Below are 20,627 nucleotides of genomic sequence, written 5' to 3' on the forward strand. Positions count from 1 at the left end.
CCTACTGAATGCCCAGGTACCAAATGCACCGCCTGCCACTGGTATGTAGCACATAATCGGATGGTGGAAAATGAATTATTATTCAGAATTGTGTCCAACAGGCTCAAATCTCTACATACAGTCACCTAAGTAGTTGAATAATGGTGCTGAAAGGTCCAGAATGTCTTAACTTGACAAGGCCAAGTCCTATTAACTTCTCTTTAGTGATCATGATTGACTACAGCCAAGTTTCTGGACTTGGAAAAATGTGATCCGTATCTTAAATCCATTTATTAACACCAAAGGACTACACCCTTAGTCTTCCATTTCCCGTTTCCGTTTCATTTGAATGTTCTGATTGAGGAAATAAAAAAAGTACTCAATGTCCAACATAACAGCGAGGACAACCCTCAGTCAGAATGCTGAGTGATAATAAAAGAGCAGATGTATGCGTGTTTCTTAGGCTGCAGGGACACTTACCTCATGCAGAAGCTTCTCCAGTTTCTCCTGCAGCTCCACAAAGTACCTGGAGGTGACCAAGCCTTTCTGGGACTTGTCCAGACAATCTCGGGCCAGCTCCACCAGCTGGTGCTGGATGAACCCGAGGACACCGTCAGCCAGAGGGAGAGCCGTTTCTGGGGAACACTCTTCAATAATGTCCAGAAGTCGACCCTCCATCTGCGCGGTCGCCTTGGTAACCAAACAAGTTGGAGGAGAAACATGGTACACACAGTTAATGACCTGATTAGACTGATTAAAGACGATCTAGAAAGAAGTAATTGTAGAGGGCGGCCATGGCTCACTATACCTTGGGGAAACGCTCTTTATAGACATGATTCATCATGACAATCTCATTGTCAAATGTTCCGCACGTACGTCCAGGGCTGGATGAAAAACAGGCAAAAGATAAATGTTGCAAAGATAAATCATCATATGGAATGATTTAGCGCAAATATATTGTATAACAGGGGTGTCCTAACTTGGTCAGCCAAGGGCTACATAGGGAAAATTAAAAGATGCAAGGGCCCCTATGATATTTCATAAAGCAACACATACAGTACTTGTACAGCAGATCTGCTAAGAACTGCATCTCAGCTTCCTTTATATTGGGGGAAAAGTGTATTAGTACAAACTTTTTGCCCCATTTCTGCTGTTTTTTCCCCCAAATATTTCAACTTTTTCTTAAATTTACTTCTCATAACATTATGCCTTTATACCCATGATATTTGCACTTCATTACCATAATAACTTTGTTCCCCATCCTAAATTTTCAAAAAACTCTGAGCTACTAAAATTACATTTCCTCATAATATTACAAGGTTATTAAATTGCACATTTTTTCATATTTTTTTCTCAATTTCTGCTGTCCCCCCCCCACCTATTTCAACTTTATTTGTGTAAATTTTCTTTCCATAATTATGGCTTTATCGACATAATATTTTCATTTTATAAAATTTTTCTGAAAACTGAATTTTCTTATTTGTTGTTTTGTTGTCATATTACACCTTTTAAAAAAAAAACACACTACATCTTTAAAAAAACACACTTCATTTCAACTTTATGCTATATTTTTCTGTCCATATTTTGATATTATTCTTGTAAAATAGCTGCTGATTTTTCCATTTTTGCTGTTTTAGTTTTTTGTTTGTTTTCTTGTAAAATTATATATCACAAGGAGCCACAGGCTAATGAAAAAATAAACTACATCAAAATCAGCCCCTGGGCCACACTTTGGACACCCCTATTGTAAAACATTCTCAGATGCACAATTTGAATAATACACTGCATTTTCTGGGAAGATAATCTTTATACTTCTTTAATATTTACATGTTTGATTGAATAGTTCTAATTTTACATTAGTAATCCAAAATCCTTTCATTGGCTGGCGACCGGTCCAGGGTGTACCCCGCCTCAACCCCCCAACCGTAATGAGGACAAGTGGCATAAAAGATGGATGCATGGTTGGTATTGAAGTGTTGACAGCCATGTCTGATCACAGCCTGTTTGAAAAAGCCTCTCACATGTTTCAGATCCGTTGCTCACCTGCAGGACCCTTGAGCACATCTGTTGTGTGTAAAGGAGTCCAATTACAAGGGGTAACGTTCAGAACTGGCCTAAATAAATCAACACATCAACACACTGTCAACATCTACAGTGAAAATAGCAACTCTGGGCGCTCCTACACAATAAAACCTGTACAAACAACAGCGTGGTACAACTGAGACGAGCATACATGTGACTTTTCTATTTCAGTAGAGTGGTTTAATATGGCAGTGTTGGTGACCATTAACAGCTTGGGGACTTTGTGAGGGCAACAAAGAATGCCTTACAGACACTGGAGCTATTTTTGAAGCCGCCATTGACGCTTGCCAGTGATATTTCAATCTGAACCAGGAAGAGTCGTATAACTATAACTAGAGTCGTTTTACTAGCACTGCGAAGTTGGTATAATAGAGTACAATTAAGTGGTAATGAATTTACACGCATCATTGCTCATTCAGTTCCATAATACAAACACTGGACAGGGAATTCACACTTAGGACCCCTCGGTCACATCGACCAGTTGCCTAATAATTACACATGCACTGCTTATCAAGACCGATACTGGTAAATGTTTAGATTTATTGTTTTTTTAACAATAGTTTGTGCACTCCTGGGGGTACAAACCACTCAAACAAAGTTGGATTTGACAACCTGTGCCTAACCAGCCAAATATCACAACGTCATTAATATTAAGAAAACTTTTTTTTTTAATGACGGTGCAGAAGTACTGTACAAAATGTGGCTCCAATCTTCAACGATGGTAAATGCTGGTCAACCGGTGCCATCATTTCCATGATGAAATCGACGATCCCTTGAGACCTCGGGTCATCTCTTGCAAACTTTTCTCCACTTTTCAATCACCACAAGATAGGAACAAGCCCCCAGGCTTTGTAGCGATGTTGTCATTTCAGGAGGCTGATAAGGTTTGATGTATTGAAACTCAATGCTTTTTCCCCTCATCACGTAGCATTGGGTGCAACTAGCAAGGATAATGATCGCTTGATTTGCTCACCAGAGCAGTACGGGTAATCTCTACCGTTGGAGCATTTCTTTTAACTCATCGTTTTTTAAATGCTATCATACTTTTTGCTATGTTGGTATAATTCAACGGCCTGATTTATTGTGCACCCCTACTAATAATAACATGTGACACTTACAGACTAACTGCATTGCTATGAATAGTTAAAGTTGACAAATGTTCCTCACTGTAACTAAATGTTTGAGTAAATTACAAACACAAGGCCAGAGGGACTTCCGCCGATGTCAAATTGTAAACAAAAGTTAGGAAAAACGCGTGAGTGCTGGCAGGATGTGATTCATTCCAAATTTTCTGGAGGGGTGGAGCATGGGCAAAGGAAGAAGGCAAACCGATGGTGGCGGTGCCCTCAATGACAAATTGCAGAGGACTGTTCCACGCCGGGCCCATAAGTGGCAGTGATGCTCATAAAGTGTGTGTCTGCGTCACTGGGAGGGTGGATGATACCTGAGACTGCGAGAGCGAAGCCTGACGGGGGGTGAAGGGTGTGTTCCTTCTTCATCAGCCACGCTTTCTGTGCTCCGGAAATGTTTGAACAGGAAGTGGAGATCATCTTGTGTAGGCTGCAGGGGCAACTGGTGCAAGAGCTCCTGGGAAGAAGACGACTGAGGAAGAAAAGAACGGGGAGGATAAGTGGGAATATGACATGGACAAAGCTATGATTTACTTTTGCTTTGTTTGGAAATGTGTACAAGGATTAGATTTTAACCAGACCAGGGCGCAGAAAAACAAAACATAAATTCTATCAGTTTTAAAACAGGAGTCAGCGGGCTTAAGTGTTCTGTTCTACTGGAACAGGATTTTGTGTTTGGTGCCCCAGCACATCCCAAGGGATGCGGCGTGGCTGTTATGTTGGCCGTGGTTGTGTGGTCATTCCACGCCAGAACGTGTGACATGCTGCTGGAATGTATGAAAACATCCATCCGGCAGTCCTTATGTGTCATAAGGAGGATGTAGGAAGAGACAACTGGATGTGAAAGGGAGGAAAAAGACAGAAATGAAAATGAAAGACTGTAAATAGGTGCTAAAAAGAGGAGGAGAAGCCCAGAGGAGGAAACTGGAGACGTTTCAGACCATAGAAGCATAAAGAGCTCACTGAGAAGAACCCTGAAAGGGGCTTTGTGTGAGAAGGGCTGACCTCACTGTCTCTGCGCCATGTGGCCGACCATACAAAGTTATAGCCGCGACAGACTTTTTTATTGTTTTACGGTAATCTGCAGTTTGAGTAACGAGTCTCAAGACAAACCAAGACAATCACTGCAGAAACCTGAAACAAGAGTTGATGAGCCGTTCTTCAGTTGACCTTTCCAAAGGAATACATGTATTGAGAAAATGTAAAATTCTGTAATCCTTTATCGCGGTTAGTTGGTTCTAGAGCAACACACGATAAGTACATTTCTGTGAAGTACGATTCCTTCTTTATAAATGGAATATTTTCACAGTTGTCACATAGAAAGCCTGTGTATGATCTTCTAACTAGGTTTTTTTACACTATTAGAGCCATCTCGACATGCAATAACACCCATATAGTCAGCTTTACCTATTACCCAATATAGTACACTGTATATAAAATGTACAGGAAGTGAACAAATGTAGTGCGATTGATGTGAAACGGGTGGTTAGGATTAAGTAAGCTTCTTGTGATGTATTCCGGCGTGACGTGTATGCATGTTACTATTATCATAATCAGTGAAAATAAGCCACTTAAGAATCAGTGGCAGACAGGAAGTGATGTTGGGGTTCAGAGTTGAGTTTCAGCTTGTAGTGCGCTATGGCCTCAACAGTAAGCTGTGTCATGATATTTTTATTATTGTGTAATAAATGCCTGTTGTTCCCGTGATCAAGTCTGGTGCTCGTCTCAGCGAACAAATAGCGACACCTAGGGACCAATGTAGAATACTACATCCACAAGTTGAATGGTGGTTTTGATGACTCATACTGTATTTGTATTTTAGTTAATTTAGCCCTTTATATGCTTGAAATGCTTAATTTGGGAGGTGGGGAGGAATATTCATTTTGTTTTACTAATAATAGGCAGTAGTTAACTAAAACGTTTTATTATTTTTTTACAAAACCGTGATAAAGTGGATGACTGTACTTGTAAGGGCTTTATAATACTGATGAGCCCTATTCCTGTTATTTGCTTTAGAATAAGCAACACCACAGTGCACATTTCGGGTCATAAGATCGCTTTGGCCATTAAAATACTTAAGTCTGCAAAAAAGATTCAAATCACCATTGGAAAAAGCTCTTGGCCACCTTTTAGAAAACTCTTGGAAGGCAAGTGATGATTCATCTCTTCCCTCTGTGCAACATGATAAAGTGCAGTGATGCTAGTATTTATCAGAGGACACATCCTGCTATCCTGACTAAATAATGAAAACAGTATCCCATCTCCTCTCATCTGTTTTGTATAAATCAACTTTATGCAGAAACCCATTTAACCCCATGAGTGTGTTCTCCCTGGTAACAGACTTCCATGCTATACACGTGTGACTTTAACACTGCTGATGTGTGAGTATAAAATGATAGTCCGAAAGGTTCCAGCCTATAGATGCCAGTCAAGGTTTGTCCCTTTGCCAAGAACACAGACTTGCGACGAATAAACGTTTGGGTTCCATATTGCCTTGCTGAGCAAAGCACACACTGATGACAAGGCCCGTTTTAAGCCTGTAGGCAGGTGAGAGTTTCACACTTCCAAATGGATTTGGGAGTTAAGTATCAGCTGCACTCAAAAGGTTGCTATACACAGAGATAGGCAGTGTGCATTACTGGGGAAGCGGAGAAGAGAAATTGTGAGACAAGTGAACAGAAGCTTACAGATACTGATGAACTGGGTGCATTGGTGCAGTATCCAGACGACGGAACTGACGCCACAGACCATCGACGACCATCGCCTCTGCAAAAAAAAGAAGAAGAAAACAATAAAGTCCTGTTTCCACTAAGTAGTACAGCGGAATCTAACTTAGCTTAGTGGTTCAGCACATTAGAGATTTTCGGATATAAAGTAGGTCCTTTTGGGGATAGAGAATTGACACTTCACTTATACCGGTTTAGTTTTTGGCGAGGTAGCCTAGCCAAGCAAGAACCGAGTTGATGTTGGTGCAGATTTTAATAATGATAAATGAGTGATATTATTTTTATTTTTCATCATGCATTGGGCCCAAGTGGGGCCACCAGATCCATCTTATTGAGCTGACATGAAGAAAAGCACCGACTTTGTAATGCCTATTACTGCCACCTACAGGAATGGAGGGGAACCTGCTGATGTAAATCTTTTCATTGTGCAAATGTGTTTACGCTACAATCTATTCAACAAGGACATTAGGTTGTGATATTCACGTCATGTCAACATGTCCAAGTACTTTTATAGTGTTCTGTGCTTACACATTAGTCCAGGTAAAATCCAGACTATTGCACTACGGGGTCCAGAACTCTATGAGGGCACACATCCTATTAGACTTTGTGTCCAGTGTCCCATTCCTCCTCTTCGTCGACTTCACTGGCACGTCACGCTATTAACACAGTGATGGCAGCTATTGCCATCCTGCCCACACATGCCAGGAAATACAAGCAAGATCAGTGCGGACGGCTCCAAACGGTGCCATGGCCAACTGAATTTAAACACTTGGTGTGTTATAACTGTTCTTTTCACCTTGGCCTTGCAAATGCCTACTAAAATCAATCCATTCAATGGATAAAAAACTGCAAGAAACCGAGATAGAAGAAGAACAGCCATTTCTGATGGTGTCTTACCTCTCACTGCGGGCCAGATGGCTTCACAGAGGCAGGAAGACGGCACAAATGGAGCAGGCGATGGAGAGAGAGAGAGAGAGAGAGAGAGAGAGAGAGAGAGAGACAGTGTGAGGAACAAAGTAAACACTGCTTAATGAGAATGAGAGAACAAGTCTGTCTGTCACGCTCCAGTTTGCTTGTCACCCTTTTCAACTGAACACCTGCCAGGCTGGTCTCTGCCTCGACGCAGCAACACTCCCTTCGATCTCTACACTATATGAACATAAACTCTCAGAACCACTACAAAAATATGAGTGAGCTCCCCCCCCCCCCCGTGTGTCCAGTGTGTCTCTCAAAGGACATGGCCCACTTTCTGTCACTGATTCAATTCATGATGACAAGGAGAGTCAAAGGCTTCCTCACACAAATAAGCTTACTAAACAGGAGGTGACACGACAATTTGAATAGAACAGAATACTGTTCACATATGAAACATATGGCATATTTAACATGGAATGTCTCCTTTGTCACATGGTGTCAATGCATGGAGGTAAAAAAATATTATTATTATTATTATCCAAGTATAAAAAGGGACAATAATCATTCTGTATGGTTCTCTACAACATTTTCCTTCAGGTTTTTGTTTGCATGGCAAAATAATTGGGTCACTCGTGCAAATGACAGCCAGTGGCGCTACCAAAACTGCACTCACAGCATCTGTTTGCACGTTGGCAGCCTATGAAGTCTCAGCAAATATAGATGAGTCATACTGTACATGCTCATGCAAAGTAACTCAATTCAGTCTCCAGCGTATGGTGCAATATGCCGTACTGCGGTGCCACATCAAAGCCTCAGTCAGAACTCGGAAACTGAATCATGTGCAATAAAAGTAGGGAGTTGCTGCTGCAAGACCGTGGAAAAACAGGGTGCACAAAGGTAACTTTTTATGGGCTATTTAGAGGTTGTAATGATTCAAACATGAACATTTCTGTTACGTAGGAGGACACTGAAGTTCAATGAAACAAAAAAAATACAACTCCACACCGTCTCCAACACTAATGTGTTGCCTGACATTCATGGTCCTCGAGTTCCCTCGTATATTGCATTAGGTATCCTAAACAGGGAAAGATGTGCAGTTTCCACCATGATCACACCAGCACCAGTCAAAATGAGTGTTTGCACCGACTTGCAGCTCTGCCCAAAACCCGTGACCAGCAAGTGGCCCTGAGGCCTTTCAGCTGCTTGTGCTGCTTTTCTGTGGGCTTGTTTTCCATTACGGTTGGGCCCCATTATTATGCCATTAAGTTTTCTCATAAAACATAATATTGGTGCTGTTTTCCAAAGTAGGATTGATAATGGCCGCCCCTGGACAAATTGGCATTCCTGTTCACTTGAACCTGAATTTAGTTAGCTGCATGTTTTGGAGTAATACGAATACACGGGAAAACAAATTGCTCAATAACTTTTTTTTTGAGCAAAATAAGAATTGCACGGTGCTCGAGTGGTTTGCGCGCAGGCCTCACAGCTAGGAGACCCATGTTCAATTCCACCATCGGCCATCTCTGTTTGGAGTTTGCATGTTCACCCTGTGCATGTGTGCATTTTCTCCGGGTACTCTGGTTTCCTCCCACATTACAAAAACATGCTAGGTTAATTGGCCACTCCAAATTGTCCATAGGTATGAATGCGAGTGTGAATGGTTGTTTGTCTAGTATATGTGCCCTGTGATTGGCTGGCGACCAGCACCAAGACAGCTGTAATAGGCTGCAGCAGCCCCGCAACCCTCGTGAGGACGAGCGGTAGAAAATGAATGAATGAATAAATTAACAGAATTGCTTTTTCAACTGTTCAGGGCTCGGACCTAACACATACCCTCTGGCTTGAAAGGCAGCAGCTGTACCATTACACCACCAGGCCATTGGCCAAGTTTTCAACTTAGGTCTCACGGCAGCAATCTTTTGCACATTTACAGAGAATAAAAAATATAAAAGAAAAAGACATCAGTAGTAAGGCAGAGATAATTTCTTACCTGCGGGCGAACTGGAAGTTGGCAGAGCTGCTGGCAGACACATTTCTAGGACTTTCTGAAGGGCTGCTACCAGCTGAAGAAATAACACCAACTTGGTTGTTACTACAGTAAAACCATGCAGTTATGAGCTGTATTGTTTTTAAGAAGCTAATTTCGCTGTTATTATAATTTAGTGATTGTTAAACTAACCCATTGGCAGTGTCAATGAAAACCGAGTAATATTATCTCTCCATTGGCTGTTCCTGATTTGAGAGTTGACCGCCCCCCTTTGCCATCATGTCCACAACACATCTAGTGAGCCTGTGCCCAGCAATAATCGCACACAGATCTCAGCTGACACGCAACAGCAAGCACAAAAACACACAAGTACCTGTGGCAAGTGGGAGAGGTGAAAGCGGTCGTGAGAGTGTGGGCGAAGGGGTCCCGACCGCCAAACTCCTTCTCTTGTTGTTACGGGCACTGTGAGAGGAGGAAAACAAACTTAAGAGCAAAAACATTTGCTTATGCAATGTACTTCCACAAACACAATCTGCATGTTTCCCCATGTGTGTGTGTATGCAAATAAGCCACAAATCTAATTATCAACAATGTGACACACAATTCATGATTCCCACTTTTCAGTGGCAGGCATGTCTGGAAGTTTCTAACTAAGAGGAATGGACCCGCTGACTCCCATGATGTAACCGTGCACAGTCTCTATCCCAGGAAGATCAATCCCCCCCGGATATTGCCTTTGAAATTCCGCTACTCTCTACGCACACATGCTTAACTCTGATGAAGTATGATGATGACCACGTGTTATGTATGCTGTTATATATGCTCTCACATGACGACAATGCCTCAATCATTTTAGTTTCATCCGAGAGCTACTGATGGCACCTCTCTGTACCTTTCTAACGGCAACCTAAAATAATTAAAGGCGAGGAAAACATCAATAGTTCCTGACATTTCTGGGTCACCACTGAGGCAGATTCACACACTTACAGTATATCTTGATGCCAACGACCGAAAAAGACTAAAACAGACAGAGGTGAACACAGCTAGACAGAAGAGCTGATATGTGTTTGATTCTGAAAAATCTGCAAACGTTCATTCTTAGGAAGTAAAGGCATGTGTTGTATTAAAGAAAATACTTTTTCAGCATTTTGGCCATGATCCATAATCCCTATGTGAGACAAGAACACGCCTTTTCTGTGACTACTGGACAGCCGCCTCATGATGTCAGGTTTTCATTACAGCCTGGGTCAGAATCGGTTGTACGGGCTCCTACGGACAGTCTATGTGCAAAACAACACAAGAAATGCGCAGAGGGCGCACATATGACAAGCCATAGACTGGTTCGTTGAGGTTCGTTGTCATGGAAAACCAATACACTGGACTGCATATCTCTCAACAGGAACTAGTAATATGACAGTACTTGAAATTGTTGTATTTACATTTCATATGTTCAGTCTTCTGAACTTGTTACAAAACATGTTTTTCTTTGTATTTGTACGGCTATCCAAGGGTGCGTTCATACTTGGGCTGTGTTCACAATATTTTTTTTTTTTATGCGGTTGTTCATATGACCTAAAACATGTCACGAAAGCATCGAGGAAGTAACATCCATGCCTAAAAGCATGACATCACATTTATGTATTTCCGTGTGTTCACATAAGTAAAGAATGCTGTAGTGTGTGCTCTCCTAAACGTGTTGGGGGAAATTTGAAGGATTTGGCGTTGGCTACTCCAAGGAGAATGGGACGTATAATAGAAATATTCACACTAGGCAATTAGTACGCAAGTTCACTCTACTAAATAGCAATTAACCAATTAATTTATCTTGTTTTAAATGAGCCGCATTCCAACCATGATAATAAACAGATTTATATCCAAACAGCTCTCTGACAATGTCACTGGAGCCTGAGCATCATTATTTTGAGATGTGTTCATTTTTACAGTGATTTTATTGCGTCTCATTAGAGTCTTCAGAAGTGTCTGGTGAGGGTATGTCATCTTAAACAATTAGTCTGTAAATATAAATACACGCCGGAACACTACTATGTTTCACGTCTAAATTAGGACATGGAGGGAGATAGGGCTCTTAGAACCTATGATGGTTAGAGGGCACGCAGAGCACATTTACAGTTACAGTACACACTACTATGGAAGAGCTAATTCAATCCCTCTGACAAAGTGAAACCCATCGACAAAAGCATGCATGATCCCATCGGGGTATCGATCTGCCCTGGTACTTTGTGTGGTTTTATGCGACAGATGGATGCAAGATGATGCACAAAAAACACACAAGACTTTGGCAGTGGCCACGTTTCCCTGTCTGAACAATAAGTAGGGCGTTTGCAACAGACATATTCACCATCACTATAGGCTATCTCGGCTAACTCTATGGTATTATCACGCCTGATAATGTCAGTAAACAATGTGCTAACTCCCTTTGAATGTTGTGGCTCGAATGGATCCACGTTTACCTTGCGCAAACTTAGCAAGCTTAATCGTTGAGCTGACAAGTTAAAACCAGGCAGACGTTTTTGTCTCTACAGCAGCCACCATAGAACACAGCTAGTAGCATACATCGATGATGATTTAATGCAATAACAAGCCGTGTTGTCTTTACCCTCTGGATCTCTTCATCATGGCCCCGGTTACAAAACTAGTTTTGTAGCTCGGCAGCACCGTCCAGTAATGGTTTTGGTCAGACATGGTGATCGATGAAGCCAATCCAGGTGTGGAAGGTGTCCTCTACATGTCAAATAGTTTCCCCGGTGTAGCTTTGCTAGAGTCAGTTAGCTTAGCTTAGCCCACAGCCTCCGATGGAAGCAACTCCATTCAGCTTCGGTAAAAACTGACCCCAGACCCACGGCTCGCCAGCTCGACATAACGAGCGGCTTCTACGGCCATGTCCGTCGCTCTACTAGCTAGCCCTATCACCAGTTACGTTTCCTTAAAAAACCCGTCTTCCACAGTGCGAGACATTGCCGACTGATAGCTGCGACAAAAAATAACAGTGAGAAAAACTTTCCAGTCAGTCAGTCACAGGCTCAGCAGCGACGGACAGCGCATGCGCACTGCCTTGCTACTGGAGGGAGGAGGAAATAGCGTTGCATTTAAGTGCTGCCACAAAAACATGGGAAAAACAGGCCAGAAGAAAATGAACAATTTAAAACAGAAAAAATAATAATCGGGCCATAATAATCGGGCCATAATGATGACGGTGATAATGTAAAGAATTTGGCCTCATATATCCAAAATATATGTTTATGAGCATTATTATTTAACATGCAGGGTATCTAACGTATCTAATAGGGTCTGTGGCTTTACCAGAATTCAATAATGTTACATTTGTCTCCAACGGATGTCCTTTCTTCTGACTCACGGTTGATTTTTTTTCTATTTTTAGTTAGCAGTGTAAAATATTGTTTCTTTTATATGGACAGGGTGTTACATATACGTAGATTAATATCACTATTCACACACAGTAGCAGTTGCCAGCTGCATTGGAAAGTACAATTGGTCCAACCCTCAATAATAAATCTTTCCACCAATCAATTTCCTACAGTTCTAGCTTATGAATGTCATTACATGACAAATATGTATAACAAACCCACATACTAAATACTGTTTTTCTCATTGAAAAGAGAGCATTGCTTATTTTGTTTACTTCCATAACACTGTCATTTGTGTCCTACATTTAGAGACCTGTTATCTTAAATTACCTCTGAGTCACAGGGTGAAAATAACCCTAACCCCCTTGTAAAAACAGTGCAGAAGTTCCAAGACAGATTCAAGTTTCTCAAGAGACCGATGCTTACAGGTAGAATAAAGGGTTTCTCAGATGACCCAGCTATTTTTACAGATAAATGGTGATCCACTAACACCAACAAATATTCAAAGTGTGCCCAACCAACGCTTCCACCCTGTTGTTTAAGTTGACATAAAACCAGTCTGAGCGGTGAGACCACTTTGTCTGCAGACAGTCTCAGTCCCAGTCCAATGCATATGCACAGCTATGAAAGGCAAGTATTTAAATCCACGGATAAACGGACAACAGACGACAGGCACCTGGATGATCTGGTTTGGAGGAGAATGACGTTGATGTCACTTACACAGTTCCCCGACGTGGAAGACTCAGCTCTTTCTGGAATAAAGAAAATTGAGAAAACCAATAAGGGATATGCAAGGCAAACGCTGGTTTAGTGTGTCAGTTATAGCTTCAGACATGCAGTGAGCTGCACCATGTTAATGTTTAAATAAAACCAAGATTTTCTAAATTAAATTTTTACCATTATTTGGACCCTGTAGACATGAAATAGCACCCTTATACTCACCTGCATATTCTTATCATTCTTTGTTTACAACACATTTCTCAAAGCTACTGAGCTAAGCTAACTAGTTAGCCTCTCCAATTTACTTATTCTCAAAGTTTGGAGGGGGGGGACTACAAAGTAAGAAGTAGGACTAGGCGATGTATCAATATTTTTAAAATATCAATATTTCTTTTAAGCATGACATGAAAAACAAGCATATTGTTCATACTGATATAGACTGGATTTGACGCAATTTCAAAATGGCGCCGCCCAAGTGCAAGCTAGCTACAGCAGCTCCATGTCTACTGTGGCATTGTTAGTGTTAAATAGTGTTTTAGTTATGACTTTCTTATTGTTGTTGTGCCATAGCGACCCCTTTAAGCAAGTGTGTGCAGCTATGGATGTTCATCTTGTTACGTTTGTAGCTTGCCTCTTGCTCCATTGTTTACACTCAGGAGCAGCTGTTAGCTTTGAGCGCCCCCTTCGCTACGCGAACCGATCGTAGCAAAGGAGGAGAGGCTGCACAGTCGGAGTAAACGGCAAAAACGACTGTATAAAAACGGTATCAAACATATTTACCGTCCGTCGTCATGGGGAACGTGAGATGGAAGCGCTAACGGTGCTACCCCGGCTACTGTGGGGGGAACATTAGATTAACTTCAGTAATGTTGTGAGACATTTACTATTATATTACTATTATACAAGATTACCTTCACACTGCATGGATTCAGCTATGGCATTTCCGATAGTTCTCCTCCCTGTCCTCTCCCATTCCATGTGGAAGTGGTAAGCTTTTGGCTTCTTACTTTGTCTTTCTTAAGTTTAGAATACATAAATTCGATCATATATCCGTTTTGTAGTTTTGTTTGAATGTGAGAAGCAAGTATAGCCAGACACACCTCACAATGATCAATAAACGCGACTGAGCTTGTTCCATTAGCATCTATACCCACAGCCTCCACTGTGATTGACATGTGGTGTTTTTGGGGTTAAATCCATCCATACGTTCCACATCACTTGTCCCTACTAGTGTCAGGGCTGAGCTGGAGAGGCTGACTTTGCCAGACAATGACACACATACACACATACACACACTGTATAGACAAACAAACATTCACACTCACATTCACACCCACGGTCAATTTACTCTCCAATTAGCCAAACATGGATGGTTTTGGGAGGTGGCAGCAAGCCTAGGTAGCTGGGAAAAAGCCATGCACGCAGCAGGAGAAGATGCAAACTCCACACAGAGATACCCAAACAAACATGTGACTGTGAAGCCAGCATGCAAACCCCTTTTCCACATTTTTATTTTAATCTTTTAAAAAAATTCTCATTCCAAAACCATCCAAAATTCTCATTTTTGGATGGTTTCCTACTAAGGCCATGTCCACATGAATATGGATATTTTCAAAAAACCCACATCTGCTCCTCTGTGGTGTCAACAAGGTGTCATGCGGATTCCAAAGTCATGGACCATTAAGGCAATTTTAACCAATCAGAGTCACCGATGACGTCATTTCTACCGACGGACCAAAACAAACATGGTGACGCACTGGGCAAGTTACATGTGGACTGCTAGTGAAGTTGCATTGCTTTGCATTTGACAGCAAAATCTATTGAATATTAAATTGAAAATGGATGAAACATGTTCTTTATTAAAATGTAGCAGATGTTGATTATCACGACAATGCTGTGACTGAATAATGACAGGTTAGTGAAAGTTGTTCTACCAGCAATCAAGATCTTGTCCCAAATCCATATGAATACAGAGACAGATACTTTATTCATCTACAAGAGAAAATACACAGTTTTTCAGCGTGGGCGTCAACAGCAGCAGCGACATCTTCCGAAGCCCACAATCGCACCTTTGTTGTCAACGTCAAGCGTCTGTAAGCGTATGTTTACTCTTACACACACAAAAAGTCATTTCAGCATGCTTGAAAGCTGCGAGGTTATGTGTGTCCTTCGACACATTTATTTATTTTTATGTTGACATAATGGTATAAAAATTGTTACGTCATCCGTCAGCAACAAGCCAAAACCTCAGTTTTCGCCATCCACACCAATACGCTGAAGACAGCGTATTGGAAGACCACTTTTCTGACCTATAAATGTAGTTAGAATGTTGTATTCTCGTGTTAAACCAGGGGGTCTCAAACATGCGGCCTGACACTAGTTTGAGGCCCCCGCCTTGATATGAAGGTTTAATGTTTAAGTTTGATATGGATGCTGTATGGTATCATGTACCCAGAAAAAATTATTACGTTTGATTAATGTTCATGTTAAAGGTTAAATAACTGTTAATAGTTATCCTCCCTATCCGTGTGGAAGTGGTAAGTTTTTGGCTATTTAAGTTTAAAGGAAATAACTTGAAGGCTAGGGCGGCACGGCGGTCTAGTGGTTGCGTGCATGCGTGGGTTTTCTCCGGGTACTCCGGTTTCCTCCCACATTCCAAAAACATGCTAGGTTAATTGGCGACTCCAAATTGTCCATTAGGGATGAATGTGAGTGTGAATGGTTGTTTGTCTATATGTGCCCTGTGATTGGCTGGCGACCAGTCCAGGGTGTACCCCGCCTCTCGCCCGAAGACAGCTGGGATAGGCTCCAGCACCCCCCGCGACCCTCGTGAGGAAAAAGCGGTAGAAAATGAATGAATGAATGAACTTGAAGGCTACCGTTTGGGTCGCTAGCTCTCTAGCATGTGTCTCAAGACCCTGTAGTTGCACAATATGTTGTAAATAAAAAGAGTATAAATGTGACTATAGTCGTGTTTTGTCATGTCTACAGGGCTCTAATAATGCTTTGTTCATTTTAATCTGAAAAAAATCATTTGTCTACCCACCAACTATATGTGGTTTCTTAAGTTTTTGTTATTTGCCCTTTTATTATTATTAATATATTTATTTATTTATTTATTACTGATTGATTGATTTTCTTTATTCTTGATTTGTTTATTTATTTTTCATCTTATTTTGTGTAGAAAAATAAAAATTAAGATATTTGAGAACAGTGGAATGTTTTATCAGAGCTTTTCTTGTAGAAAATTGGAACCAAAGCAAAGTTTTTTCATTTTTCTGTTTTTAATAAATGCGGTAAATTGAGTTTGAGACCCCTGTGTTAAACGATGCCAAAGTTTCAGAAAATGAGGTTTGCGCATTTGGGAGTGAGCCCTGAAAGACGTTTGGGATGGCTCAAAACTCTCAGGCATTTCAAAACTGTTCCTTTGTGAGGTCACAGAGGAACAGGCTTCCTTATATGGGCGTGGCTATAGGCCAGATACATTCTTTGCCCTCACCCAAGCTCTGCTTCTGTGTTCACGTTCCTAGCAATGGCTCGTAGAAAGTGTTTATTTGGGTGTAAGAGAAAGACACATTTGTTTACAATTCCTAACGACGCCACCATCAGGCACAAGTGGTTGAAGTTCCTGATTCTCTACCAGCAAAAGAAAAATATTTTAATATGCCAACATGCCAACGGCATTTCACACTGGACTGTTTTGAGAACATGGGCCGTTATGCAGCTGGACTAACCGACAACTTTCCAATGTTACTTGGTCGTGTGGACTGAGCAGGCAGTAAGTAAAAATTTGTCAGTGTCCTCACTGTGTTTATTTTGTGTAAGTCATGGAGCAAAAGCACTTGTCTGTGTAGCATTATAGAGTGTGCATACAGGAAGCGGGGTTGCTAATAGCTGTTTACCAACACAATTAGTGGCTCTGCCCAAGTTTTTTAAACACTATTACTCCCACAAAACATAATAAACGTTACCGATGCTGAAGAAAACCGTATGCTAAAATGCAAAAGCTAACTACCATTGAGAGACATCTTGACTAAAATGCAAAAGCTAACTACCATTGAGAGACATCTTGAAGTAACCTCTTCGGACTGTCTAGTCCAGGGGTGGGCAAACTACGGCCCAAGGGCCACATGTGGCCCACCAAGCGTTTGATTCCGGCCCGACTCTAAGTATTTCAACTTTTAACATACAAACTGGCAACATGACTTGCAAGTCAGATGTCTTTTTTAGTATTAAAAAAAACAACAAAACTGTACATTGTACTACTGTACTATTACATAGTTTGATGTGGTCTGATGTTTAAAGTGCTCCTGAAAAAGGGACATGAGAACATACAGCTGATAGTATAACACTTTTACAGATAAAATTAGACAAATAATTCAAGGAAAATTATAAGCATGAAATAGTGTGTGTGTGTGTTAAATATATGTTCTGGCCCCCCGGACAATTTTGTTAACTCAATGTGGCCCAGGAGTCAAAAAAATTGCCCACCCCTGCCTTAACACAATATGTTTGACAGTACCCCCCCCCCCCCCCCCCCCCCCCGCCTGCATTATTTGAGACCTCCTTTTCTCCACATAGCAAACTTTTCCAATAATCTACATACAGTAAACCTCGGATATATCGGATTCAATTGTTCCCACTGGTTTTGTCCGATATAAGCGAAATCCGTTACCGGAAAATGTCCGTTTTGCGCATATATCGGATTTATATCCGGTATATGCGTAAATCGGATTTTATCCGTTATAAAAAGGCACTTCCTTGACTATGTTTCCAATGTACCTGGACGCGCAGGCAACGCTGCAAATGACGTCGTATAGCGGCCTGTCACGATTCGGCAAATCGGAGCGCCACGATGCGGCCATCCGATATATGCGAGGGAAATTTAATGGAAATGCATTGGAAGGGGACTGGAGATTTTGTCCGAAATAGGCGAAATCCGTTATAAAAAATCCGATATATGCAATGAATTTTTATTGGAAATGCATTACAGAAAAATTGGTTCTTTTTTATCTGTCCGTTGTGAGCGAATTTCCGATATATCCGAGTCCAATATATCCGAGGTTTACTGTAGTTGGTGATGTGGTCTGATGTTTAAAGTGCTCCTGAAAAAATACTTGAGAACATACTGCTGATAGTAGAACACTTTCACAGATAAAATTAGACAAATAATTCAATGAAAATTATAAGTATAAAATAGTGTGTGTGTTAAATACATGTTCTGGCCCCCGGACAATTTTGTTAACTCAATGTGGCCCACGAGTCAAAATATTTGCCCACTCCTGGTCTCGTCTCCACTTCCCGATTGGTTTCACGTTCCAAAAAATATGGCTAAAAAGATACATCACCATTTATCAACTCCTATAAAGTTGGGTTCACAGCTAGCGGCACAAACCGGAAGTCCTTCCAAGCGCTCTGGAGTGTGACGAACCACAGCAGAGTGGGTGTGCCCGGAGGCGGGCCGTGGGTGTATTTAATGATAACAGACCGTTTTCACGGGAAGCATGAAATCCAAAGAAATACAGTTGAGTAGAAGAACTAGAAAGCGTTGTCTGCCGGTTATTGTATGTAGCTGCTTTATAGGAGTCCACAATTCAATACACAGGGACGACAAATTTGCATCCTTTTTAAGGACAAAACCTCTGGATGAGAAACCAAAACACGTAGAAAAATATGCATATTCATGTGGACATGGCCTAAGTCTAATCAGGCTTTCCCGTTTTTCCAGCGTTACCTTCTGTGTTTACTTTCACATCGGTATATCATTTTCACAATGACATGCCTGGAGTTATTCATTGTTTTATTTTGAAGTTTCAAAAATGCATTAGAAGTTATTGTGATGTACTGTATTAATTATTCTCACTCAGTTTCATTGCAAGCCGCCTGATTTACGTGGAAGTGCATGCAAATGTCATTCGCTGCAGCCTGGCCTTGTTCCTTGCATGACAAATGGCTTGTGATTCAATGGGAATACAGTCCAAGTCTTCAGTGGGTCCTGTTGACCATGTGCTTGACAGGAAGATGTGATGCCAGTCTGGATAGCATTGTGTTTTCCACTTGAAATATTACACCTTTTTTATTGCCATACTGCAATATTCCCAATGAGACTGTATGCTGTATTGTACTTCTCATTCCCATCACCACCTCCAGTTTGGAGTTTTCAAGTGAATTCCTAACAATGGCTTTTTGCTGCACACAACACAGTATAAGGTACTTCATTACTCCGTCGTAGAAAACTAAACATGGCACCAAGGAGAAGATAAAGGAGGTGTTCCTGCGCCTGTCACCAAGGCAACCACATTTACAAAGCGTTGAAACGAGATGCTCCAATATAAACACGCAAGATAAACACATTAATGACTTCAATGAGGGGGGCTACACCCAATGTAGATCCTCAAAATATCTCACAATAACACCGACGGCTCGTCATCATCGTCATTAGCCTGGAAGCAGTGTCGTGTAGTGTTTGTTTACCTGTAGCCCACGTCGTCTGAGGATATTCGGTTCATCCATTGTTAAAGACAATTAAAAAAAAAAACATCAGCACTCCAAAGCGGCTTCTTGCTCAGTCAAGCCATCCTGCACTGAAATGCACCCGGATAAAGTGCTCCTCCTCACCGCTCCCGCACCGCCACATCCTGTGGATGTTTCTCCTCAGCAGGTTTCACCACCGGCCCAGTCCGGGGAAGGCGCTCGCTTCAGCCGCTTGATCACACGGCACGAAGGGAGGCGAGTGGGTTGATTATCAATGGAGCTGAATTATTGACAGCCTTAATTGAGGCGGTGTTTTTGATGTTTAGGTAACCCAGCTGACACAACATGTGCGGCCATAAGACCATCAAGAACGGTCAACAATTGTGAAGCTGCGCGACTGATCCGCATCTGTTGGCGCCCAGCGGCACCAGCGTCCGCTTCTTTGTTTTGTTTCTCTCAAACCACAAGGCTTTGCCTCTTGCCATATACCACATGATCATTCATACAAACGAGATGTGAGGCTCTCTTTGTTCTTCCTAAGCAACTCCCTATTCATGGCATCACCTCTATGTATACATGTGGGTAGAAACTTTCACTTGTGGGAAAAAAATATGGAAATCCATGTGCTTCTGCAGGACACTCAACCTACACTCCTCCTGCTACACAAAGAAACTATTTTGTGGATTATATTTGGTCATTTTGCCTTTAAATTAGCAGGTTGTGCCGCTCCTGAAGTCTTCTGTTGCCTAATCATGTTCTGTTTTGGGTGGTTGTCATGTCTGGATGGCTAAGGGGTCTCAAACTCAATTTACTTGGGGGCCACTGGAGCTCTGGTCTGGGTGAGACTGGGCCGCATCAGGTTTTAAAAAAAAAAAAAAAAAACGCATTTATTAAAAACAAAAAAACAAAAAAAAAAACGTTGCTTTGGTTCCAATTTTCTACAAGAAAAGCTCTGATAAAACAGTCCACTGTTCTCAAATATCTTACTTTTTATTTTTCTACACAAAATAAGATGAAAAATAAATAAACAAATCAAGACTAACGAAAATCAATCAATCAGTAATGAATAAATAAATATAATAATAATAATAAAAGGGCAAATAATAACAACATAAGAAACCACATATAGTTGGTGGGTAGACAAATTATTTTTTCAGATTAAAATGAACAAAGCATTATTAGAGCCCTGTAGACATGACAAAACACGACTATAGTCACATTTATACTC

At 41.3% G+C, this 20,627-nt stretch overlaps 1 protein-coding gene across 3 annotated transcripts in view; it reads right to left on the reverse strand.

The window, feature by feature from the left end:
* The window catches only part of LOC131125544 (microtubule-associated serine/threonine-protein kinase 3-like), a 31,194-nt gene extending 11,372 nt beyond the window's left edge, over nucleotides 1-19,822 (reverse strand). The window contains exons 1-9 of one of the 3 annotated variants that reach the window (XM_058067190.1): nucleotides 19,400-19,822; nucleotides 12,926-12,957; nucleotides 9,193-9,281; nucleotides 8,823-8,895; nucleotides 6,815-6,835; nucleotides 5,879-5,957; nucleotides 3,506-3,663; nucleotides 788-863; nucleotides 460-669 (exon numbers count right to left, since the gene is read on the reverse strand). In XM_058067190.1, coding sequence (XP_057923173.1) covers nucleotides 460-669; nucleotides 788-863; nucleotides 3,506-3,663; nucleotides 5,879-5,957; nucleotides 6,815-6,835; nucleotides 8,823-8,895; nucleotides 9,193-9,281; nucleotides 12,926-12,957; nucleotides 19,400-19,438 — 777 coding nt within the window. In that variant the 5' untranslated portion in view covers nucleotides 19,439-19,822. Of the gene's footprint in view, nucleotides 1-459; nucleotides 670-787; nucleotides 864-3,505; nucleotides 3,664-5,878; nucleotides 5,958-6,814; nucleotides 6,836-8,822; nucleotides 8,896-9,192; nucleotides 9,282-11,436; nucleotides 11,911-12,925; nucleotides 12,958-19,399 lie in introns of those variants that run through there. The other 2 variants (XM_058067189.1, XM_058067188.1) reach the window with 2 other exon arrangements.
* Between the last annotated feature and the right edge of the window lie 805 nt (nucleotides 19,823-20,627).

The sequence above is a fragment of the Doryrhamphus excisus genome, chromosome 3, assembly GCF_030265055.1.
Source record: "Doryrhamphus excisus isolate RoL2022-K1 chromosome 3, RoL_Dexc_1.0, whole genome shotgun sequence".
Classification (NCBI taxonomy): Eukaryota; Metazoa; Chordata; class Actinopteri; order Syngnathiformes; family Syngnathidae; genus Doryrhamphus; species Doryrhamphus excisus.